The sequence below is a fragment of the Ranitomeya imitator genome, chromosome 5, assembly GCF_032444005.1.
Source record: "Ranitomeya imitator isolate aRanImi1 chromosome 5, aRanImi1.pri, whole genome shotgun sequence".
NCBI classification, from domain to species: domain Eukaryota; kingdom Metazoa; phylum Chordata; class Amphibia; order Anura; family Dendrobatidae; genus Ranitomeya; species Ranitomeya imitator.
This window is the reverse complement of record NC_091286.1, coordinates 241,543,317-241,569,258: the sequence shown is the minus strand read 5'-3', so window position 1 is coordinate 241,569,258 and position 25,942 is coordinate 241,543,317. Positions and strand designations below refer to the sequence as shown.

Here is a 25,942-nt window from a genome sequence, read left to right as displayed (position 1 = left end):
ATAGAACTGACACATCTATCACTACAGCCAACCCAGCAGATGGAGAGATGCAATCAGGAGTGTTCACATTTCAAACAATTAGCGGCAGACACCACCAAAGTGGCATCAACTTCAATACAGTATAACTAGATAAAGGGGACTAACACATCTTCCTGCCCAGCCAACCCAGCAGATGGACACCCAGCCAGGAGTCTTCAAAATTCAAAAAAATGAGGTCTTTACACCATCGAAGTGGCATCAATTTCAAGAGAGTAGAAATCATATAATAGGGACCGACACATCTTCCACTACAGCCAAGCCAGCAGATGGAGACCAACCATGACTGTTCATATTTCCACAATTTTGTGTTAACATCTTCAGCAGAAGCAGGTACAGAAGCCAGATTAAAGATATCACAGACTGCAATTATGTGAGATCAATGCAGCATCTGCACAGTCTGCGGTTGGTGTGCAGAACTCCTTGGAGATCCAGACTTGTTCATCTTGATGAAAGTTAAGCGGTCTACACTTTCAGGGGACAGCCAGCTGGGCTTATCCTTCAGGGCACCACCAGCAGAGCTGAAGACACGTTCTGAGAGAACGCTGGCTGCCGGACATAATAAAACCTCCAAGGTGTGAGAGGCGAGCTCAGGCCACTCATCCACTTTTGAAGACCAAAATGTGAAAGGGTCAAAACCCTCCTGGATGGTATGGATATTCAGTTCTAGATAGTCCTGCACCATCCCCTCCATTCATTCACCACATGTAAGACTTGGACTTTGTTGTGCTGGTGCACAAGATGGTCTAAAAAAAAAAGTGTCAAAAGGACTCACAGAAATTGCTTCTTCCACTTATACTGCTGCTGCTAATGTTTTGGCGTTGACAAATTGACGTGCCGGAGATTGGAAGTCTAGAGCTGCGATGCACAGTGTGTGCCGCACTGCTGTCTTGGGGAAAACGTCTCTTAAGGTTGCATAAAAGCGTGTTTCGATACTCCAGCATTCACGGGTTTCTTTCCAGGGAGGGAAGTACCGGGCAAAATTTTGTGTTATAACGTGGATCTAAAAGAGCGGCAACCCAGTAGTCAACACTATTTGAAATCATAACTATACGGGGATCATGTTGCATAGAGTGCAGCAAGAAGGCACTCCTATGTCTGGCTATTCCATGAGGTCCAAGCCCATGGTGTGTTGGTTGCTGGGTAACACTGATGCTTGTTTCCTTCGTCCCCTACCGTCAATCACAAGCAACAGAGAAGGGATGATTGGATGATTATCCTCTTTACCTCCTGACAGTTGCTTACCCATCACGTCTTCCTCCTCCATTTGTTCCTCAGATCTTAAAGGGAACCTGTCACCCAGGTTTTTCAGTACGAGATAAAAATACTGTTAAATAGGGCCTGAGCTGTGCGTTACTATAGTGTATTTTGTGTACCCTGATTCCACCCCTAAGCTGCCAAAATAACTTACCAAAGTCGCCGTTTTCGCCTGTCAATCAGGCTGGTCAGGTCATATGGGCGTGGCGACATCGCTGTATCTTCCCCCAGATCTTGCATATATTTCCGTTGGTGGCGTAGTGGTTTGCACATCTTCTAAATCCACATCTTCTGAATCCACTGGGCAGGAGAAGAAAAAACGCGCGATCGGCGCTATTTCCCTGGTGATCTGTGGGGGCGGCCATCTCCCTGAAGCCGCGCGTGCGCATATGGAGTCCTCTGCTGCCTGTGGCTTCAGGAAAATGGCCGCGGGATGCCGCGCGTGCGCAGATGGAGATCGCGGCGGCCATTTTCCTGAAGCCGAGTTCGCATCTCAACTTCAGGAAACACTGGAGTGTTGTATGAAACAATATTGTCGAATTTCTGGCTTCTTCAAGATCCCCATGTAAAGGACCAGGCCCCAAAACTGCATCATTTCAACTGTGTCTACAGGAGATCAGTTAGTTAATGATGAATCAAGGTTTTGTGCCAAAAATTGATAAGCGTACAAATTAATTTGGCCCACCATGATAACAAAATCCTCTGAGAAAAAGACTTTGAAAAAGTCTAGTTCTATGAGGCCGGTGGTGTCAAACTTGATTTTTGATTGTGCCACAAAAACAGGAATCAGTGGCCCATAATTTTCAGGAGGGGAGATCCATACGGGGTCAGTAATGGGGGTCTCTGGTTCATCTTCTGGAATGGGTGTTCGCTGCTTCACCTTAGTCTATGTGGCAGTTCAGCAGCATCTGAAGAGGAAGAGGAGGAGGCGTAAGAGGAGGAGGAGGAGGACGAATCTGAAATAAAGAAATGTGGGATCCTCTCCCTCACTATCAGTGTCAGAGGCAAGGAAAGCATATGCTTCCTCCACTGAATAGCGTTTCTGGGACGAGTGGGACAAAAAACATTTTTTTTTTTATGTATATGGTGATTGTGTCAGTACTTTATTTAGTTTTGTGTGTGATAGAGTGCTTGGTGTAAACTTTTTAATGTTTGAAAAGAAAAAGCTAAAAGAAAAAAAGCAGCAACTGGGGAGAAAAAAAAAAGTCAGTGAAAAGAAAAGTGTAAAACAGGAGGCCCGAGCTCTGTTGAGTGAACTGCGTCACTAATCAAAGCTCGGCAACTGCTGGATGTGCGCAATAGAGGGGGGTGAAAAAGAAAAGTGGAAAACAGCAGACACGAGCTCTGACTAGTGAATTGCGTCACTAATTAAAGCTCGGCAGCTGCTGGATGTGCGCACAGAAGGGCGCAATGGGGGGGGTGAAAAAGGAAAGTGGAAAACAGCAGACACGAGCTCTGACTAGTGAAATGCGTCACTAATCAAAGCTCGGCAGCTGCTGGATGTGAGCACGGAGGTGGTGCAAAAGAGGTTGGAGGGGGTTAAAAAGAGGGAGATGAGAAGAGATCGGGCAGGGATCAGGGATCATAACATTTACAGTTCTGCTCTCTTCTTTCTTCTCTGTTCTGTCTACTTTCTTCTTCTTCCTTCAGCAGTGACAGATTGTTGTGTCACAGGCTTCTGGTGACGCTGGCGTTGTCGGGCACCAGCCTAGGATCGGTGCTCTTGGAGGACCAAATAGGCTGGGACATCAGTGTTGTTGCCTGAAACACTGAGAAATGCTGCGATTGGCTGTTCTGATTGCCGTCTTACAGTATTGACTGTGCCAGCCTATGTGATGTGACAGTTATAAGGCATTACGGGGAAGCCAGCGAGCATCTGTGCCTCTCTCTCCAGCAATATGAGAAATGGCACTGGGCATTTTTTTTCTTCAATCCACACAAAACAAATTGCAAATTGTTTGAATTTACAGGGACTGGTGGATTTCAGGAAATTTGACTCAAGGCCAATTTGCAGTTTATCAATCCACGGAGCTCTAGTTATACAGTACATGTTTCATTAACATGCAACTTAAAATTTACCGTAAGTTGCAGATGAAACTTTATTTTTGAATCCTTAGAGCATGTTCACACTGAGTATATGTTGAGGAGGTTTTGGACCAGGCACACTGTTCCTGCTGCAAAACTCAGACTAAAGACTCAGTGTGCACACACCCTTACAGTAAATAAACCCCACCTAAAGATCTATGGCTTTTGGGCCCCTAATGGGTGGCTCCCAATTGTCAGCTTGGTACATTAGCATTATGTCCAGCAAACAGCTATGCAGAGCAGGTTTTCATCCTAGTGACATCTAGGACATAATACATATTTTTCAAGATGTTAACATACCTGTCAATGTGGAATATAGGTGCAGGTCCTAACATAAAGAAACAGATTGCGGAACCAAGGTTGCCAACAATAAGAAGCCACTTTCTCAATTTCTATATTTATAAGAAAAAGTTAGATTACTAATCATATTACATAACTTATATTGCCTAAAGGTGTTCCAGTATAATTATGATATAACTTACCGGTAACCTGTCACTTATCACTCCAAGAAGTGGTGAACTTATTGCATAAAATACAGCGAGGCCAAGAAAAACTAATCCAACATAACCGACTTTCAAATGAAACTAGGAGCACAAATAGAGAACGATAGTCACTATTTAGAAAGTTAAGAGATTTCACTACCAAGGCATACATAAATAAAGGATATACTAAACTGAAGATTATTGTTTGCGTTCAATTTTCTGCAATTTTTTTGTAGCCTTGAAGTCTTCTTTTTCATAGGAAATAGATTAACATTGCAGTGTGATTTCACAAAAAATTATGATTATATAGTTACATAGGTTGAAAAAAGACCTAGATCCATCAAGCTCAATCTTTCTCCAACAATTGTGCATTTTGTCACTAAATTAACTATAACCCACAATATTGTTTGCACTGACGAAATCATCCAACTCTTTTTTAAAAGCTGTTATATTGTCTTCCATTACTACCTCTTGTGGTCGGCATTTCACAGTCTGACTGCTCTAACTGTAAAGAACACTTTCCTATTTAGCTGCGGAAATCGCGTTTCATCCACCCATAATGAGTGCCCGCTGGTCCTTCGTATGGTCCTTGGAAGGAATAAGTCATGTGCGAGTCCCCTGTAATGACATCAGCCATCTTTTTTCTAAGCTAAACAAGCCCAACTTTTCATCATATGAGAAGCCTTCCATCCCTTGTAAGATTCTAGTTGCCCGCCTTTGAACTGACTATAATTTCTGAACATCCTTTTTAAAATGAGGACCCCAAAACTGGACTCGATATTCTAAATGTGGCCTCACCAGTGATTTATAAAGTGGTAACAATAGGTTGGGATCGCGGGATTTTATCTATCTTTTTATACATCCTAAAATCTTGTTTCATTGCAACAAGTGTTTGATTTAACACAATCCAATAAAAATGCATTGCAAACAGATTGCTCTTCTAAGATTGTGCTCCACAAATATTGTACTGTGCAATTACTGCCGATAAGCAGGAATATTAGTCCAGTAAGGAAGGGGTGCATTAAATTGTATTGGTACCTGTAGTCTCCTCTGCCTGTGATGTTTTAACCCCTTCATGACCTTGGGATTTTCCGTTTTTCCATGTTCGTTTTTAGCTCCCCTCATTCCCAGAGCCATAACTTTTTTATTTTTCTGTCAATTTGGCCATGTGAGGGCTTATTTTTTGTGGGGCAAGTTGTACTTTTGAACGACATCATTGGTTTTACCATGTCGTGTCGTGTTACTAGAAAATGGGAAGAAAATACCAAGTGCGGTGAAACTGCAAAAAAAGTGCAATCCCATGCGTGTTTTTTGTTTGGCTTTTTTGCTAGGTTCACTAAATGCAAAAACTGACCTGCCATTATGATTCTCCAGGTCATTATGAGTTCATAGACACCAAACATGTCTAAGTTATTTTTATCTAAGTGGTGAAAAAAATTCCAAACTTTGCTAAATAAAAATAAAAATTGCGCCATTTTCCGATACCCGTAGCGCCTCCATTTTTAGTGATCCGGGGTCGGATGAGTGCTTATTTTTTGCCGGCCTAGCTGAAGTTTTTAGGGATACCATTTTGGTGCAGATACGTTCTTTTGATCGCCCGTTATTGCATTTTAATGCAATGTCACGGTGACAAAAAAAAAACCGTAATTCGGGCGTTTCGAATTTTTTTCTCGCTACGCCGTTTAGCGATCAGGTTAATCCTTTTTTTATTGATTGATCGGGCGATTCTGAACTTGGAAACGCCAAATATGTGTATATTTGATTTTATTTTGAATGGGGTGAAAGGGGAGCGATTTAAATTTTATTTTTTTCATATTTTTTTAAAACATTGTTTTTTTTTTTAACTTTTGCCATGCTTCAATAGCCTGCAAGAGAGGCTAGAAGCTGGCGTAGCCTGATGGGCTCTGCTACATAGCAGCGATCATCAGATCGCTCCTATGCAGCTGAATTACAGGCTTGCTATGAGCGCTGACCACAGGGTGGCACTCACAGCAAGCCGGCATCAGCAACCATAGAGGTCTCAAGGAGACCTCTGGTAACTATGCCGATGCATCGCTGACCCATGATCAGGTGACAGGGGTTGGCGATGAGCGTATTTCCGTCCGCGCAGCCGGAAGCGGTAGTTAAATGCCGCTGTCAGCATTTGACAACGGCATTTAACTAGTTAATAGCGGCGGGTGGATCGCGATTCCACTCGCCGCTATTGCACGCACATGTCAGCTGTTCAAAACAGCTGACATGTCGCGGCTTTGATGTGGGCTCACCGTCGGAGCCCACATCAAAGCAGGGGATCTGACCTCAGACGTACTATCCCGTCTGAGCCCAGAAAGGGGTTAAAGGTGATCTGTCAGCAGGTATTTGCTATTAATCTGAGAACATAATATGGGGTAAGTGAGCCTGATTCCAAAGATGTGTCACTTGTTAGGCTATGTGTTCTAGTTTAAACACTGTACAATCATGTCTCACGTGCATAGCAGTCATGATAATCTGTTGAACCCCACCCCCACCACTGATTGGCAGTTTTCAGTGTATATTGTCAGTTAGCTGCCAATCAGCAGTGTGGGTGTTGTTATACACAGCTGAGTATTGTGACCACTGCTACATCCACAACAGATAAAATAGGGATTCTATCTAAACTACACAAAGCAACCCAATAAGTAATACACCATTAGAATCAGGCTCTCCTGCCCTATATTATGCTGCTTTCAGGTGCCAGAAAAGGTCAAAGAGCCCCGGCACCTGCGCACTGCAGTACTTTGCTCTGCCTTTAACAGGGCAGAGAAGTACGCCTGCACAGGAGTGCAATGCTGGGGAGCCTGGATGATGCAGGGTCGCATCATCCACAAGAAGCAAGCAGGAGGGCGGCGATCCAGCCAGCTTCTAAAAGACACCGTATGCACATACCCTTAAATTGGCCTGCCCAAAATACACTTGACTTACTTAGTGATGGAATATTCATTTGTGGCCAAACATGTAATTAGTTTTGTGATACTAAAGTTCCTAACAAATTCTCATTCAAATTTAAAGAAAGTCAGTCAGCAGAGAACGACTGTTTAAACCAAGTACAGTCGCTCAGTGCACCCTTGGTGTGGCCAAACTATTTAGTGCAAGCTCCCACCTACTTGTTTTCCATGCATCTCTGCCATTCTATGGATTTTTAAATCCAAAGCTGACAAATCAGAATAGAGGGGGTTGACAGAGATGGATGGAAAATAAGTAGGTGGGAATTTGCACTAAATTGTTTGGCCACACCAATGGTGCACGGAGCGCCTGCACTTGGCTTGAACAGACATCCTGTGCTGTTAGACTCCTTTGAAAAAATACCCATCACCAGTCTGTTGCTGTTCACTTATCAAGAAAAGTGGGGGCAGCCACATATAGACAATAGATACGTTAGGACAAAAATTGTAGAAGTTTCCATAAAATAAAGTTAAAAGACCAGACTTTCTTACAAAAAAGTCAAGTCCTACCTTCCGGGCTGTGAAATCTCATGCTTTGAACTAAAACACCACTGTAGCCTCGTTTCCTAAGCAGTTCTCCATCGGTATCATCATTGGAAATGGTAACCGCTTTGTAAATGATGTGGCACAGCTAATTAGGTCATTTAGTTCCGATCGAGACACTTGTCTATAACTCACAAGATCGGGCATTTTCAGTGAGGCAGACCATGGGATCCCCTTCTGCATGCCAGGATCCTGCATCCTGGAAGATCAGATTGGTTTGGACTTAAGTCCTTTAGTCTTTTGGGAATTCTTGTTAATAACTTATAGTCTGTGGATTACCAATGTTATTCCTAAATAAGAAGGGAAGGGAGCCACAGATAGAACCTAGTTGACTCTAATGAATACCTATTACTTTACAAACGTTTATGAAAAAAATAAGTGCTAAATGCTTACAGTTTCTGTAACAAAAAGTGACATGGTTGGATCCAAAAATCCTAAACATGAACTCGATGAAAATATAATAAAACACATCAGCATAACCTTTGGTAGCTTGACCAAACTCCAAAAGGAGTCTTTACCAGGTGAAGAATCTGCAACAAATACAGACATTGTAAATTAAAGTATATCATTTTTTTTCTTGGATATTAGGACACTAAAGTAATAAAAGGGTTAGCATGCATTTTTTGGGTTAAACAAAATATTTTGCACTTGGGTTTCATTTACAGATTTGCAGCACTTGTTTTCTATAGTCTCTGTATTGCATTTTCTAATAATAATAATAATAAATAATCTTTATTTTTATAAGGCGCTAACATATTCCTAGGCGCTTTAAAGACATTATCATCACTATCCCCGATGGGGCTCACGATCTAAATTCCCTATCAGTATGTCTTTGGAATGTGGGAGGAAACCGGAGAACCCGGAGGAAACCCACGCAAACACGGGGAGAACATACAAACTCTTTGCAGATGTTGTCCAAGGTGGGGTTTGAACCCAGGACTCCAGCAAAATAATCTGAGAATTTGTCCGTAAACCCGTATTACAATAGATAATGCAACACAGAAACCACAAAAGGCGAATGCTGTACATTTTCTAATGAAACCCAAGTGCAAAAAATATTTGGGGCGTGCACCTCTTAATGAATTCAGCACATAGTATACCAGCGACCCCTTTATCAAGATTGGCAATATCAGTACTAAAGTACTAATGAATCAGCCCATTGTGATTTTGTCACCATAGGTATGACTTTTGGGGCTTATGAGAGGATAACAAGGTCATATGACAGAACTTTTTTAACCCATTCATGACCGAAGCTTTTTACGCTTTTGCGTTTTCATTTTTTGCTCCGTTTCTTCCCAGAGCCAAAGCTTTTTTATTTTTCCGTCAATATGGCCATGGCTTATTTTTTGCGGGATGAGTTGTACTTTTGAACAAAACCAATGGTTTTACCATGTCGTGTATCAGAAAATGGGAAAAAAATTCCAAGTGCGGTGAAATTGCAAAAAAAGTGCAATCCCACACTTGTTTTTTTTGTTTGGCTTCAATGCCAAGTTCACTAAATGCTAAAACTGACATGCCCTATGATTCTCCAGGTCATTACGAGTTCATAGACACCAAACACGTCCAGGTTATTTTTTTATCTATGTGTTGGAAAAAAAAATCCAATGTTTGCTTAAAAAAAAAAAAAAAAAATGCGCCATATTCCGAGACCCGTAGCGTCTCCATTTTTCATGATCTGGGGTCGGGTGTGGGCTTATTTTTTCCATGCCGAGCTAATGTTTTTAATTATACCATTTTTGTGCAGATACAATCTTTTGATCACCAGTTATTGCATTGTAATGCAATGTCGCAGCAACAAAAAAAACAAAACATAATTATGGAGTTTTGATTTTTTTTTCCTCGCTACGCTGTTTAACGATCAGGTTAATCCTTTTTTTGTGTCACGCTCTGCTCCCAAGTGTCGGCGGCAGTGCCAAGTATTAAGATGCGAGACTCGTCCAAGTGTCTTGCATGTGTGATGCCGGTCTTAAAGAAAGACACACGCACGAAATTTGCTTTAGGCCAGGATCACACTTGCAAGAAACTCGCACGAGTCTCGCAACTGAATACCCGGCACAGCCGCCGGCACTCGGGATCGAAGTGTGCGGTTGCATGTATTTCTATGCAGCTGAACACTCCATTCCGAGTGCCGGCGACAGTGGCGGGTACTGAGGTGTGAGACTCGTGCAAGTTTTTTGCAAGTGTGATCCCGGCCTTAAATGCATATCTGTTTAATTTTTTTTAAAAAATGGCGTGGGCTTCCTCGCAATTTTCTGCACCAGACAGGAAAAGCCAGCGACTGGGGCCGATGTTTATAGCCTGGGAAACGGGTAAGGGTATGTTTCCACGGTCAGGAAACGCTGCGTGTTTGACACTGCAGCGTCCAGATGTTACAGCATAGTGGAGGGGATTTCCTGAAATCCAGTCTCCACAATGCATTAAAACACGCAGGCAGCAGACCCGGGTAAACGGACATGCGGTGTCTTTTCAGAACACAGCATGTCTGTTTACAATGCGGCGACGCTCCGTCGCTGAACCATAAATTACACCATAGATAATCACTGCGGCAGTCCCTAGTCTCACTTGTGGCACTGCTGTGTGAGAAAATTCCCACGCAGCATTGTCATAAAGTGAGACCCTGAACTAAGGAAACCTCAGTGATACACAACAGAAGCCATGGTCTCCTGTCAGTGTGTCACTGAAGGTCTGTAGAGCAGTGACATCACCCGATGTCACTGTTCTATAAGGGAGATCAACGTGGGGCATTCGTTATTAATTGGACTATGGCGGTAAGTATACAGTTGGTTTATTATTTTTTTTGCAGGCGCTCAAGTATGGTAAGTATGGTGAAATTAAGAATAATAAAATACTTTTTTCTGGCTGTCTTTATTTTTTTTTTACTGTCTTTATTTTTATTTTTTTACACTTTCAATACAATAGGATTAGTAATAGATAGGCATCTTATTGACGCCTCTCCATTATTAACCGGGCTTAATGTCACCTTATATTAGCAAGGTGACATTAACCCCTTATTACCCCATATCCCACTGCTACAGGGGAGTGGGAAGAGAGGGACTAAGTGCCGGAATTGGCACATCTTACCGGTGTGCCATTTCTGGGGCAGCTGCGGGCTGGTATTTGTAGCCGGGGGCCAATATCCATGGCCCCTCTCTAGGCTATGAATATCAGCCTGCAGCTGTCTGCGTAGCCTTTCTGGCTATAAAATATAAGAGAAAGCTCCATGAGTATTAACCCCTTCCCAGGCTATAAAAATCAGTCCCCCAGGCGCTGGCTTTCCCTCTCTGGTGCAGAAAATTGCACGGGAGCCAATGCCTTTTTTTTTTTTCAAATTATTATTTTTTTTTTAAATTAAACATATTGCATTTAAGGCCGGGGTCAATACCCGGCACTGCTGCGGGCACTTGGGACAGAAGCGTTCAGCTGCATAGAAATACATGCAGCTGCACGCTAAGCTCCCGAGTGCCGGTGGCAGTGCCGAGTATTGAAGCGAGAGACTTGTGTGAGTTTCTCGCGAGTGTGACCCCGGCCAAACGCAGATTTTGTGTGTGTCTTTATTTAAGGCCAGGATAACACATGCGAGAAACTCGGACTAGTCTCGCATCTTAATACCCGACACTGGCACCGGCACTTTGGAGCGGAGCGTGCTGCTGAATAGAAATACATGCAGCTGCACGCTCCGCTCTCAAGTGCCGGCGGCAGTGCCGGGTATTAAGATGCGAGACTAGTCCGAGTTTCTCGCTTGTGTGATCCATCTATCGTATCCATCTATCTATTATCTATCTATCGATATATCGATCTATCGATATATCTAGCTATCAATCGATATATCTATATATAGATATATTTATATATAGATATATCGATAGATAAGACAGATGGATACAATAGATAGATATGATACAATAGATGGATACAATAGATAGATATGATAGATAGCTATCGTATCCATCTATCTATCGTATCTATTATCTATCAATATATCTATCAATATATCTATACTAGATGGTGGCCCGATTCTAACGCATCGGGTATTCTAGAATATGTATGTCCACGTAGTATATTGCCCAGCCACGTAGTATATTGCCCAGCTACGTAGTTCACGTACTATATTGCCCAGTCACATATAGTAGATAAGGAGTCTAAGGGGTTAATGGTGGGGCGGCGACGTCAGAGGACGGGGCTATGTGGCCGCAGCTCCCGTCTGTATGGGATCATTGATGATTAGCCGCGGTCACGTGGTTACCTGGGGAGGAGGTGAAGTTCCGGCCGGGCCACTCACAGCCTGGATGTGGAAGTGTCGGACGGGCAGGGTGATGTCCGCCTGCAGCCCCGGCCCCCACACCAGGCTCCGCTCCGGGCTCCCAGCCTCCGGACATCCGGCAGCGCGGAGGCTCCCTGCACAGAACAACAGGAGCAGCAGCAGCGGCGCCATCTTCCTCCTGGTTGCATTGAGGTCTCGCGAGATGATGACGTAACGGTCTCGCGAGACCGTACGTCATCATCTCGCGAGACCGCAATGCATGCAGCGGACACCGGGGCGTCGCGCGGAGCGGGAAAGGCCGGTTCCTGATCCGGGGGGCCACCGGAGGGTGAGTATGTAACTATTTTTTAAATTATTTTTAGTCTTAGATATTTTTACTATTCATGCTGCATAGGCAGCATGAATAGTAAAAAGGTGGTCACATAGGGATAATAGCGGCGGTAACCGAGTGCGTTACACCGCGGTCAATGCTGCCATTAACCCTGTGTGAGCGCTGACCGGAGGGGAGTATGCGGATGCCGGGCACTGACTTCAGGGAGGAAGGAGCGGCCATTTTCTTCCGGACTGTGCCCGTCGCTGATTGGTCGCGGCAGCCATGACAGGCAGCTGCCGAGACCAATCAGCGAATGAATAACCATGACAGACAGAAGGACAGACGGAAGTGACCCGTAGACAATTATATAGTAGATATAGATAATAGATAGATATATTGATATATACCATAGATAAATGCGATACATAGATCCATAGATAGATATGATAGATAGATCGATATCTATCCCAACGTATCTATTTATCTAGCTGTGTGTGTATATTCTTCAATGGAGTATGTAAATGAAGAGGTTGGACAAGAAATGACATCACAATTTTTTTTTGTATATCTTTATTTAGCTTACAAAAACACACAAATCCTCATGAAAAAACGCGTGAAAAACGCATCAAAAAACGCAGGTGACCTGCCAGTGACCTAAGGTGCAGATTTTACCTGTGTCAAATCCTGACTGTGGAAACATACCCTAATACCTATGGATCTTCCCAGGCTATGAATATCAGCCCGCAGCTGTATACTTAGCCTTTACTGGCTATTGAAATAGGGGGGCCTCCCACAAAAAAAAAAATGACTTGGGGTCCCCCTATAAAATTTATAGCCAGAAAGGCTATGGAGACCGCTGCGGGCGCCTAGGAAGGGGCTATTGATATTGGCCGCCCACCGGCTACAAATACCAGCTCACAGCCGCCCCAGAAATGGCGCATCTGTTAGGCGTGCCAATTCCTGCTCTTAGCCTCTCTCTTCCCACTGCCCTGTAGTGGTGGCATATGGGGTAATAAGGGGTTAATGCCACCTTTGTAAGGTAACATTAAGCTGGCTTAGTAATGGAGAGGCGTCAATAAGACACCTATCCATTACTAAAACAAGAAAAAAGCAGCAACACTCCACTTCTTGGTGAAAAAACAACCTTAGTCCTTTATTGCATAATAAAGATCATGGACAAGGTATTACGGGTAAAACAAGAGCAGGTTATGTAGGCAAATGAAGCAGGACGACGGCCGTTTCACGCAATATGCGCTTCTACGGGTCCAGATCTGGACCCGTAGAAGCGCATATTGCGTGAAACGGCCGTCGTCCTGCTTCATTTGCCTACATAACCTGCTCTTGTTTTACCCGTAATACCTTGTCCATGATCTTTATTATGCAATAAAGGACTAAGGTTGTTTTTTCACCAAGAAGTGGAGTGTTGCTGCTTTTTTCTTGTTTTACTGGACCCTGTATGCACCTTCTTCATAGCAAGCACCTCCAGCAAGGTGAAGGTCTCTGGAATGTGTCCGTGATTCAGAGCTCATTCATCCTTTATCAGTACTAAGAGCGGTTTTTCTCGGTGCCATTCATATCTCTTTTTACTATCCATTACTAATCCTAATACTTGTAAAGGGTTTATTTAACACACACACACAAAATAAAGTATTTTAATTAAATAAAACACCACACACTTTTGCCATCTTTATTACACTGGTAATCCAAGCAAAGCCATCCATCTCCTGAAAATAAAGAAAAATAATAAACAAATACTCCCTGTTCCGATGCAGTCCTTAATAACGAGTGTCCCACGACAAGTTCAGCTCTGCTACATCTGGATGCTTGACATCCAGACATAGCAGAGCTTGTAGAGGACCACCGGAGTTAATGCTCTGGCGATCACCTACACTATAGCACTAACCGTGAGAACTAGCCTAGGGTGACCAGAGATAATCCCCGGTCACGTGCACGGCAGTACTCGCGGTAAGCTAAGTTATCGAGAGAACTGCAATGGATGCGGACTTCCGGCGGTGGGACAGGCAAGACCTTATTTAAATTAGTAGACATACGTAGTAAGCTGCGCCTACGCAGTTATTACGCATGTGACTAATCATTAGATGTGGTTTTACCGCATCGAATGATAGTCTACGGGAAATTTACGCTGCGGGGACGGAGCGTCACCGCATCGTAAATAGATATGCTGCGGTCTATAAAGACGCGCCGCATGTCCGGATACACAGGTCTGCCGCTTGCGTCTCTGAACGCATAGTGGAAATGGGATTTCATGAAATCCTCTTCACTATGCTGTAACATCTGCATGCTGCGGGTTTGTCGCTGAGGATGTACACAGTGTCAAAACTAGAGAAATTACAACAGAACAACCCAAATAAAATAAAGGCTATATATAAATCAGTATCACAATCATAAATATAGTGATATTAGCTCACCCGGGTGTCTTTTGAGTAAAAAGAAAATGGAGACCACTTAAACCAAGAGCCAAAACCAATCACCAAACCAAAGGATGCACCAGGAGGACCACAGACTGGATCAAGATATATTATTTTATTATTTAATTATCAAGAAGCGATACAATATATAAAAAACTACCGTTAAAAAATATATGATAAAAATACAAAACAATCATACAAAAAAGTGTGCAGCATGGGACGGCATTTTTTTAATGGTAGTTTTTTATATATTGTATCACTGCTTGATAATTAAATAATAAAAGAATATATCTTGATCCAGTCTGGTCTTCCTGGTGCATCCTTTGGTTTGGTGATTGGTTTTGGTTCAGTGTCAAACCTGCAGCGTTTACTGACCGTGGAAACATACCCTAAGACTGTCTAAGTTTAAGAATTACTGTTGATAAATGTGCCCCAAATTTTACAGTATATATTTTTGACTAAATTAATCACATTACATGGTTACCAAGTTGATTGGCTATCCATCTATATAATTGTCTAAGGGGTACTTCCGTCTGTTTGTCTGTCTGTAACGGAAGGAAATCCCGCGTCGCTGATTGGTCCCGGCCGGCCGCGACCAATCAGCGACGGGCACAGTCCGGCCGTGAATTCGCCCTTCCCAACTCCCCTCCAGTAAGTGCCCCCTCCCTACTCCCCAGTCAGTGCCCCAAAAGCGGTTTAGCAGTCCCGTATTAACCCTGTGTGACAAACTTTTTACTATTGATGCTGCCTTTGCAGAATCAATAGTAAAAAGATCTAATGTTAAAAATACTAAAAAAAATAAAAAATAATTATATTCTCACCTTCCGGCGCCTTTCCCGCTCCTCGCGACGCTCCGGTCCCAAGAATGCATTGCGGCAATGACCGGAGAGGACGTAGCGGTCTCGCGAGACTGCTGCATCATCACGTGTTATTGCCGCAATGCATTCTTGGGACTGGAACATCGTAAAACGCCTGGGCTGGAATTCGGGGGCCGCAGGAAGGTGAGTATATAACTATTTTTTATTTTAATTCTTTTTTTTAACAGGGATATGGTGGCCACATTGCTATATACTACGTGGGCTGTGTTATATACTACGTGGGCTGTGTTATATACTACGTGGGCTGTGTTACATACTACGTGGGCTGTGTTATATACTACGTCTCTGTGCTATATACTACGTGGCTGTGCTATATACTACGTGGCTGTGCTATATACTACGTGGCTGTGCTATATACTACGTGGCTGTGCAATATACTACGTGGCTGTGCAATATACTGCGTGGCCGTGGTATATACTGCGTGGCCGTGCTATATACTGCGTGGCCGTGCTATATACTACGTGGCCGTGCTATATACTACGTGGCCGTGCTATATACTACGTGGCCGTGCTATATACTACGTGGCCGTGCTATATACTACGTGGCCGTGCTATATACTACGTGGCCGTGCTATATACTACGTGGCCGTGCTATATACTACGTGGCCGTGCTATATACTACGTGGCCGTGCTATATACTACGTGGCCGTGCTATATACTACGTGGCCGTGCTATATACTACGTGGCCGTGCTATATACTACGTGGCCGTGCTATATACTACGTGGCCGTGCTATATACTACGTGGCCGTGTTATATACTGCGTGGGCTGTGCTATATACTATTATACATATTCTAGAATACCCGATACGTTAGAATCGGGCCACCATCTAGTTAATATATAAGCTGTCAAAAGCAAATGATAATTTTACAACATCTTACAAGCACTTAAGGTTCAATGCCACTGCTCCCTTTTATTTGCATCCATGTCTTCAGAATGCAGAACTTGGTGCACGAGAGTGTAGGCTGCATATATTACTAGATGGTAGACTTTACATTTCTTCATGTCACAGAAGTTGTCAGTGTTGCCATTGTGCATATAGTATATTATTCTCAGTTTTCAATTTTATCAGGCTACTTGTCTAGGGTGTCAAATTGAAGCTTAAAAGTATACGTATATAAATAGTCATTCATTCCTAATGTACCTCACATGCCGAGTACAGAAATCTAACCACCAGTATAGTAATCAAGTAGATAAGCTGCTGATCAAGCAGTCCCGTGGCTCTGAAAATGGCTCGAAAATGGAGCCATTATACACGTTATTGCACCAAGCCATTTATTACAACAATATAAAAACTCATGCTATCAGTTTAGCAGCTAAAGTCCATATGGTATTGGCATCCACTCCATTTTCAGTTTATTGGCTCTGACCTGAGTAAAGTTATAAGACGTACCGTATTTTGGCAAGAGAAACATATTTAGTGGTACCATTAGCAAGACAAAACAGCCAAGTGCAATAAATGGGACTTCATATCCAAACGATTGATAGAGAACTCCTCCTATGGGTGGACCCAGGACAAGGCCCAGGCCAGAGAAAACTTCAAGAGAACCCTGTGCATTAAAGAGAAGAATTAATTAATTTAATATTGAGAGAACTCCATGATAAACATAGCAAAAATCGTTTTACAGAAGTCAGGAACACAAAAAAATGGTAAGATAGGATGCTGCACTTTAAGGTCTATAGAACGTACCGAGTAAATCAGAAAAGGTGCAAGTTGTCTAGTTACTTTTCTTTGAGATATTTTGTTATCCACTACTATGATTGAAAACATCATGAATATATAAAAGGAAGAAGTAGCAAAAGCGGTATCGTCATTTCTCATTTTGTATTTCAGTTCTACATAATTCTCTTACCATTGCAGTAGCTATATTGTTAGGAAACGCCTTTGCCAGAATGGCAAATGATGATGTAATTGAAGCTCCAAAGCCCACAGCATCCACAGATCTCACCAAAAAGCACAAAGCTATGAATACTGTTCCTTCTGAGGCTTTGTCAAGCAACCTGGAATAAGAAACCATTACAACCATTAAAGACTGGTATTTGAGAAATGTATGCATGCCCTGGAGGACATGACATTTTTATAGTAGCTCATTCATAAGGGACTGATGTATTAACAAAGAACCATATGTAAAACCTAATAAAATACAAATAACATAACTATACACAATATGTGCTACCAACAATCAAATGATGACTAGATCCTAGAGAGGACAAAATGTACAATTGTCCAGGGGCTTCCACCATCAAGTTCCCTTTAGCTCCTCAACTGCATTGCAAACGATATAAAGTATTTACTAGCTGTTTCCAGCCAGCTAACGCTCGGCACGCTCATTGCTATCTAATTAACGCTGCTGGTGATTAAACTAAAGTAAATAATGACAACATTCAATAGCCTCGTGTGGTAATGTGCGGGGACGGAGCCTCGTGTGGTAATGTGCGGGGACGGAGCCTCGTGTGGTAATGTGCGGGGACGGAGCCTCGTGTGGTAATGTGCGGGGACGCAGCCTCGTGTGGTAATGTGGGGGGTGGGATTATGTGGGGTGATGTGGTGGGGGGCGGGATGGTGTGTGGTGATGTGGTGGGGGGGCGGGATTATGTGTGATGTGGTGGGGGGCGGGATTATGTGTGGTAATGTGGTGGGGGTGTGGATTGTGTGTGGTAATGTGGTGGGGGGTGGGATTGTATGTGGTGATGTGGTGGGGGGCGGGATTATGTGTGGTGGGGGGCGGGATTATGTGTGGTGATGTGGTGGGGGGGCGGGATTGTGTGTGGTGATGTGGTAGGGGCGGGATTGTGTGGTGATGTGGTGGGGGTGGGATTGTGTGGTGATGTGGTGGGGGCGGGATTATGTGTGATGTGGTGGGGGCGGGATTATGTGTGGTGATGTGGTGGGGGGTGGGATTTTGTGTGGTGATGTGGTGGGGGGGCGGTATTGTGTGTGGTGATGTGGTGTGGATTGTGTGTGGTAATGTGGTGGGGGCGGGATTGTCTGTGGTGATGTGGTGGGGGGCGGGATTATGTGTGGTAATGTGGTGGGGGGGCGGTATTGTGTGTGGTGATGTGGTGGGGGGCAGGATTATGTGGTGATGTCGTGGGGGCGGGATTGTGTGTGGTGATGTGGTGGGGGGTGGGATTGTGGTGATATGGTGCAGATTGTGTGTGGTAATGTGGTGGGGGGGCGGGATTGTGTGGTGATGGGTGGGATTATGTGTGGTGATGTGGTGGGGGGGCGGGATTGTTTGCTGTGATGTGGTGGGAGGCGGGATTGTGTGTGGTGATATGGTGTGGATTGTGTGTGGTAATGTGGTGGGGGGCAGGATTGTGTGGTGGTGGGGGGCGGGATTGTGTGGTGATGTGGTGGGGGGCAGGATTATGTGTGGTGATGTGGTGGGGGTGGGATTGTGTGTGGTGATGTGCTGGGGGGCGGGATTATGTGTGGTGATGTGGTGGGGCGGAGCTACTGTGCAGGGGGCGGGATTAGCGAGTAATCACGATGCATATATATATATATATATATATATATATATATATATATATATATATATATATATATATATATATATATATATATATATATATATATATCTATCATGCTAGAATTAGAAATTATGCAGATTTCACTAAAATTTCCAAGGCAAGGACCAGCGTATTTAAAAGCTGTTTTCTATGGTGCTTGGAAAAGCCTTTCCTGGCTGTGTAGTCTTATCCATTGAACTTTCCCCAAAAGGTTTCATTGTGAGATAATATGGATTCCCATCAATATCGCATAAGAACATTACAGCTAGAGACCATCCATACTGTAACAACTCTGCTGGCATCACGGCATGGCCTCTCATCTCTCACTCTATCTTACCCACTGCTCCAGGTCATGATGCGGTTTCTATTTTTTGCCAGCTCCATATTTTGTGCCTCTGCCCTCTGCATGCTTCCTGGCTGTGTGTATAGTGGGGCGGCGCCTGAACTCTCTGGTTCTTATAGGAATCAGGTGCACCTGTCTAATCTGTTCCTGACCAATTACCAAGAGGCCTCCAGTATTTAGAGCAGCTGCACCCAGTGGACTGGGCCTGTGCAATGTGTTAGCTCAGTTTGTGTTTAGCTTCTGAGTTTGCCAGGCCTTGCTCTGTGTTACTCCCTCTCTAGCGGTCTTTCGCTGTGCTCTTGCCTTGATCTTGTTGTCCGCCCTCCAGGAGGCAGAATATCCTGGTCCCCGTGTCTTTGTCCTTGTGTCTTTTTCCAATACTTTGTCTGTACTTAGTCTTATCTCGGTCTCCTTGTCTGTGGCTTCCTTCCCTGCTGTGTCTTTCCTTGTGTTCTCAGTCTGCTTACACTGCGCACTCTTGCGGCTCTGCATGCTCTGTACCTTTGTGGTTTTGCCTCTGCTCCGCACATCTGTGGTTCTGCTCCGTTCTACTCTGCTCCGCTTCTGCAGTAACCTCTTGCTGTAGCTCCTCTCCACATTCCTTGTGGTTCCGCTCTGCTTAGCTTCTGCAGTAATCTCTTGCTGCAGCTCCTCTCCGCATTCCTTGCAGTTCTGCTCTGCTTCGCTTTTGTTGCTACGCTATCTATTGCTGCTCTTCCGCTCCTCTCTGCAGTCTTGCACTTCTCCTGTGTGAACAGGTCCCAACCTGTTCCTTCATTCTCCTTTCCTTTATGCTTGTTTTCTTACCTTCACCTCCAGTGTGAACAGGTCCCTGTTTCTTCATACTACATATCCATACCTGCACCTCCTGTGTGAACAGGTCCCTACCTGTTCATGCATACACACCAACCAGTCCTGTGTGCCTGCCAGCCCTGTGTTCTCTGCCGTGCCTGCCAGCCCTGTGTTCTCTGCCGTGCCTGCCAGCCCTGTGTTCTCTGCCATGTCTCTGCCAGCCCTCTGTCTCTGCCGTGCCAGCCTACTCGTCTGAGTTTCAGCTGTGCTCTTCTGCCAATCCTGCCTGATGCCCACACCTGTCCTAGTGTTCCTGTTCTCCAAGTGGTATCAGCAGCCACAGCCAGACACCACCCTGGAGTAGCACCAGGCAGCGGCCTGCTGCACAAGCCTGACCTCACCATCAGAGGCTCCAGTGAAAACTCAGGCAGCTGTCATAGTCACACCCCTTCCAGGGTAGTCTGGTTTGTGGCACAGTGGGGCCACAAACCCCCCTGATCTCACGCCCACCAGTCAGGGCGTGAGCGTGACACATACTAAGGTCACCTTGACGTGGCTGATTAAAAAAAGTTAGCCAAGTACTTTACATTTTTTAGAATATATAGCAATATTGCAATTCATGTACTGATTAACCACAGTGTGCTAATGCACAGTGTATGTATATTACCCACAGCGTATTTGTGCACCTGCATATTAATTTATGATTAAAACAGAGTTCATTGTGACATACCCGAAAAGAATGGTGGCAACTGCTGACAGAGACAAACCGGCCACAAACATAAATTTGGCTCCAATTTGAACGATCTGGAATAGTTCAAAATCTATATTATTTCTATGATTAGTAGCACCAGAATTTACCTTATATATAATGCAAATAATGTCAGTCTACACAGGTGCAGGCTTGGACTGGACCACAGGAGAACAGGGCAATCCCCTGGTGGACCCCTTGTGCAGGAGTAAGCTATTTTAGCCCCCTTCCTCTCCAACATAAGCAGCTTTTGGCCCAATAAATTTGATTTTCTAAATACAGACAAAATAAGCTTCTCATCATTCACTTAATCTATCCAGTCTATTATTATATAGAAGCAGAGATAAACTTGTGAAAAAGGTAATGTAATATTTGCATTTAGCTGATCAATAGGCCTCAAGACTCAGTTATTTTGGGCCCTAGACTCCTCAGTCCAACAATGCACAAATATGTTAATATGTTGATTTGTTAACCAATTACGGTACTTTGTGACGAGAACGCATAGACATCAAAGTGCCTACTTTGTTTCTCCAGCAGGCCACTGCCATGTGGGAACAGGACTATGTAACAATTTTAAGTTTTATTCTTTTGACACAAAGGGTGGACACGCTGCATGGAGGTCGCTATTACTATTGTGGGCTCTTTGGGGAACATGTGTACACTAATAATTCACAAATTTCTGCCTTGGCACAAATATTTTGGAGCCGATAGGAGCCCTTTTCTTAGCTCAGTTATTTTGGGGGACTAATACTAGTCACTTGGCACTTTAGTGATGCTCTAGTTAATTACTTTAGGGGACATCATGTGAGAACTTATCAGTAGAGCAAGCTTATATGCACTACAGAGGCATTCTGATTTGTATAATTAATTCCATTACTTTGTGTTACTACATAAATATAAGCTGAGTGCACTTATTTTTTTACTTTCTACTGTTACTTGTGAGGTGCATGAGATAAACACAGCTATTTTCTGTGGGGAGCTGCATGTAGAAGCCATTACAGTGGTGCTTACAATTATTTCAGCAGCACCATCTGTGTAGATGTCACTATTATTTCGGCAATAGTGCCTCTGGGGGTACTAAGCGCCATGGTAATAGCTGTAGCAGTAGTATTACACCAGCAGGGCATCAGGATGGGGAGTTTGTCGGACTTGTAGGATAGAGGAACCAGGACAACTTAAGACTAGTGATGAGCGAGTGTACTCGTTGCTCAGGTGGTCTCCGAGTAATTGTGTGTGCTCGGAGATTTAGGTTTTGTCGATGCAGCTTCATGATTTACAGCTGTTAGACAGCTTGAATACATGTGGGATTTCCCTTGCAACCAGGTAACCCCCCCCCCCCCCCCCCACATGTACTCAAGCTGTCCAGCAGCCGTAAATCATGCAGCTGCGTTGACAAAAAACTAAATCTCCGAGCACTAACAAATACTCGGAGGCCACCCGAGCGTGCTCGGGAAAACCTGAGCAACGAGTATACTCGCTCATCACTACTTGAGACAAGTTGTGGTTGGATGAAGCATTGCATCTGGCACACAGTACTATGACTACAGTATATATGAAAACTCAGCTTGTATGGTTTACTATTCATTTTTAAACTTGTGTTACAGTCCCATGCTCAACCATCAAGAGTGGTGAGGTTGGAAAAGAAATAGTTATCTTACGACAAACAGATCAAAGCTACTGTTTCATTTTTCTGGTCTTTCATGCTGTTATCTCAGTTACTTGATTGCTTGATGTAGGCTAGCTAGAAATTATCTTTTATTGTGCAAATACTATAACTGCAGGCACAGGCCTGATCATACATGGCTAATTATTGGAATCACTTCATCTGGACACATTGTAAAACAAAACTCCTACTGGAAATTATGTGAAATCAATTTTAAAAATGTAAATGTTCATGGTAACAAAGAGAGGACGAGAGAGAGTGCGAGCGAGAGGACGAGAGAGAGTGCGAGCGAGAGGACGAGAGAGAGTGCGAGCGAGAGGACGAGAGAGAGTGCGAGCGAGAGGACGAGAGAGAGTGCGAGCGAGAGGACGAGAGAGAGTGCGAGCGAGAGGACGAGAGAGAGTGCGAGCGAGAGGACGAGAGAGAGTGCGAGCGAGAGGACGAGAGAGAGTGCGAGCGAGAGGGCGAGAGAGAGTGCGAGCGAGAGGGCGAGAGAGAGTGCGAGCGAGAGGGCGAGAGAGAGTGCGAGCGAGAGGGCGAGAGAGAGTGCGAGCGAGAGGGCGAGAGAGAGTGCGAGCGAGAGGGCGAGCGAGAGGGCGAGAGAGAGTGCGAGCGAGAGGGCGAGAGAGAGTGCGAGCGAGAGGGCGAGAGAGAGTGCGAGCGAGAGGGCGAGAGAGAGTGCGAGCGAGAGGGCGAGAGAGAGTGCGAGCGAGAGGGCGAGAGAGAGTGCGAGCGAGAGGGCGAGAGAGAGTGCGAGCGAGAGGGCGAGAGAGAGTGCGAGCGAGAGGGCGAGAGAGAGTGCGAGCGAGAGGGCGAGAGAGAGTGCGAGCGAGAGGGCGAGAGAGAGTGCGAGCGAGAGGGCGAGAGAGAGTGCGAGCGAGAGGGCGAGAGAGAGTGCGAGCGAGAGGGCGAGAGAGAGTGCGAGCGAGAGGGCGAGAGAGAGTGCGAGCGAGAGGGCGAGAGAGAGTGCGAGCGAGAGGGCGAGAGAGAGTGCGAGCGAGAGGGCGAGAGAGAGTGCGAGCGAGAGGGCGAGAGAGAGTGCGAGCGAGAGAACGAGAGAGAGTGCGAGCGAGAGAACGAGAGAGAGTGCGAGCGAGAGAACGAGAGAGAGTGCGAGCGAGAGAACGAGAGAGAGTGCGAGCGAGAGAACGAGAGAGAGTGCGAGCGAGAGAACGAGAGAGAGTGCGAGCGAGAGAACGAGAGAGAGTGCGAGCGAGAGAACGAGAGAGAGTGCGAGCGAGAGAACGAGAGAGAGTGCGAGCGAGAGAACGAGAGAGAGTGCGAGCGAGAGAACGAGAGAGAGTGCGAGCGAGAGAACGAGAGAGAGTGCGAGCGAGAGAACGAGAGAGAGTGCGAGCGAGAGAACGAGAGAGAGTGCGAGCGAGAGAACGAGAGAGAGTGCGAGCGAGAGAACGAGAGAGAGTGCGAGCGAGAGAACGAGAGAGAGTGCGAGCGAGAGAACGAGAGAGAGTGCGAGCGAGAGAACGAGAGAGAGTGCGAGCGAGAGAGAACGAGAGAGAGTGCGAGCGAGAGAGAACGAGAGAGAGTGCGAGCGAGAGAGAACGAGAGAGAGTGCGAGCGAGAGAGAACGAGAGAGAGTGCGAGCGAGAGAGAACGAGAGAGAGTGCGAGCGAGAGAGAACGAGAGAGAGTGCGAGCGAGAGAGAACGAGAGAGAGTGCGAGCGAGAGAGAGAGAGAGAGAATGAGAGAGCGAGAAAGAGAATGAGAGAGCGAGAGAAAAATCAACTAATTGGGTTTAGAAAACCCCTTTAAGTTATGGTTACTCTGACAAAAAAATAAAAATAAATTACACATTAGGTAAGGACAAGAAAGACATACTCACATATTTCCCTAGTATCAAAGAGCTTAAAAAATTGAACAATGCAAAGCACCCGAATATCAATCCAATCACTGTGTTACTAACACCTTTCTTCATCGCCTAGAAAAAGGAGAAACAAAATAGGAGTATTGTTAAAGAAAAAAATGCGTCAATACATCAGTTTTGCTCTGTCCTCCAACATAGAACAGAGACGGCTTATTTAAATAACCGTATAGTTGCGATATTTTGTGGTCCGTTTTACAGATGCAACAGTTTCATACAGGTTTATTAGGCCCTTAGTTCAGGTCGGGAGACCCATTCTGGGGGGGGGGGGGGGGGAAGGGAGCGGACCAGAAAATAATTTCACTACAAAGGAAGCAAAATAAGAGCTTGACAACCCTAAAATGAAACATCATAACTACGGAATAAATAATAGTATTGAAAACAGTCTCACGTTTTAATATTAAAAACAACCCTTAACCCCTTAGTGACAGAGCCAATTTGGTACTTAATGACTGAGCCAATTTTTACAATTCTGACCACTGTCCCTTTATGAGGTTATAACTCTGGAACCCTCTGGACCAGCAATTTCTCATTTTTACAACACCATTTTTTTTTTAGGGACCGCATCACATTTGAAGTCATTTTGAGGGGTCTATATGATAGAAAATAATGAAGCGTGACACCATTCTAAAAACTGCACCCCTCAAGGTTCTCAAAACCACATTCAAGAAGTTTATTAACCCTTTACGTGCTTCACAGGAACTGAAAATGTGGAAGGAAAAAATGAACATTTAACTTTTTTTCCAAACATCTTAATTCAGAACCATTTTTTTTATTTTCACATGTGTAAAAACAGAAATGTAACCATAAATGTTGTTATGCAATTTCTCCTGAATACGCCAATACCCCATATGTGGGGGTAAACCACTTTTTGGGCGCACCGCAGAACTTGGAAGTGAAGGAGCGCCGTTTGACTTTTTCAATACAGAAGTGGCTGGAATTGAGATCGGACGCCATGTCACGTTTGGAGAGCCCCTGATGTGCCTAAACAGTGGAAACTAGACCCCTTAAGGAACTTATCTAGATGTGTGGTGAGCACTTTGAACCCTCAAGTGCTTCACGGAAGTTTATAACGTAGAGCCGTGAAAATTAAAAAAAAAAATCGCTTTTGTTTACACAAAAATGATCTTTTCGCCCACAAATTCTTATTTTCACAAGGGTAACAGGAGAAATTAGACAACAAAAGTTGTTGTGCGATTTCTCCGGAGTACGTAGATACCCAATATGTGGGGGTAAACCACTGTTTGGGCGCACCGCAGAGCTTGGAAGAGAAGGAGTGCTGTTTTACTTTTTCAATGTAGAATTGTCTGGAATTGAGATCGGACGCCATGTCGCGTTTGGAGAGCCCCTGATGTGCCTAAACAGTAGAAATCCCCCACAAGTGACCTCATTTTGGAAACTAGACCCCCAAGGAACTTATCTAGATGTGTGGTGAGAACTTTGAATGCCCAAGTGCTTCACAGAAGTTTAGAATGCAGAGTCGTGAAAATAAAAAAAAAAAATTTTTCCACAAAAAAGATTTTGTAGCCCCCAAGTTTTTATTTTCCCAAGGGTAACAGGAGAAATTGGACCCCAGAAGTTGTTGTCCAATTTATCCCGAGTACGCTGATGCCCCATATGTGGGGGTAACCCACTGTTTGGGCGTACGGCAGAGCTCAGAAGGGAGGGAGCACCATTTGACTTTTTGAGCGCAAAATTGGCTGTCGTGTTTGGAGACCCCCTGATGTACCTAAACAGTGGAAACCCCCCAATTCTA

General features: G+C 44.5%; 1 protein-coding gene across 2 annotated transcripts in view; it reads right to left on the bottom strand.

Annotated features, from left to right (window-relative positions):
- SLC18B1 (solute carrier family 18 member B1) overlaps positions 1-25,942 on the bottom strand; it is a 72,563-nt gene that overhangs the window by 18,697 nt on the left and 27,924 nt on the right. For both annotated transcript variants that reach the window (XM_069726003.1, XM_069726004.1), the window contains exons 3-9: positions 24,148-24,243; positions 20,624-20,697; positions 17,096-17,243; positions 16,636-16,792; positions 7,757-7,893; positions 3,861-3,962; positions 3,679-3,770 (exon numbers count right to left, since the gene is read on the bottom strand). In XM_069726003.1, coding sequence (XP_069582104.1) covers positions 3,679-3,770; positions 3,861-3,962; positions 7,757-7,893; positions 16,636-16,792; positions 17,096-17,243; positions 20,624-20,697; positions 24,148-24,243 — 806 coding nt within the window. The remainder of the gene's footprint in view (positions 1-3,678; positions 3,771-3,860; positions 3,963-7,756; positions 7,894-16,635; positions 16,793-17,095; positions 17,244-20,623; positions 20,698-24,147; positions 24,244-25,942) is intronic.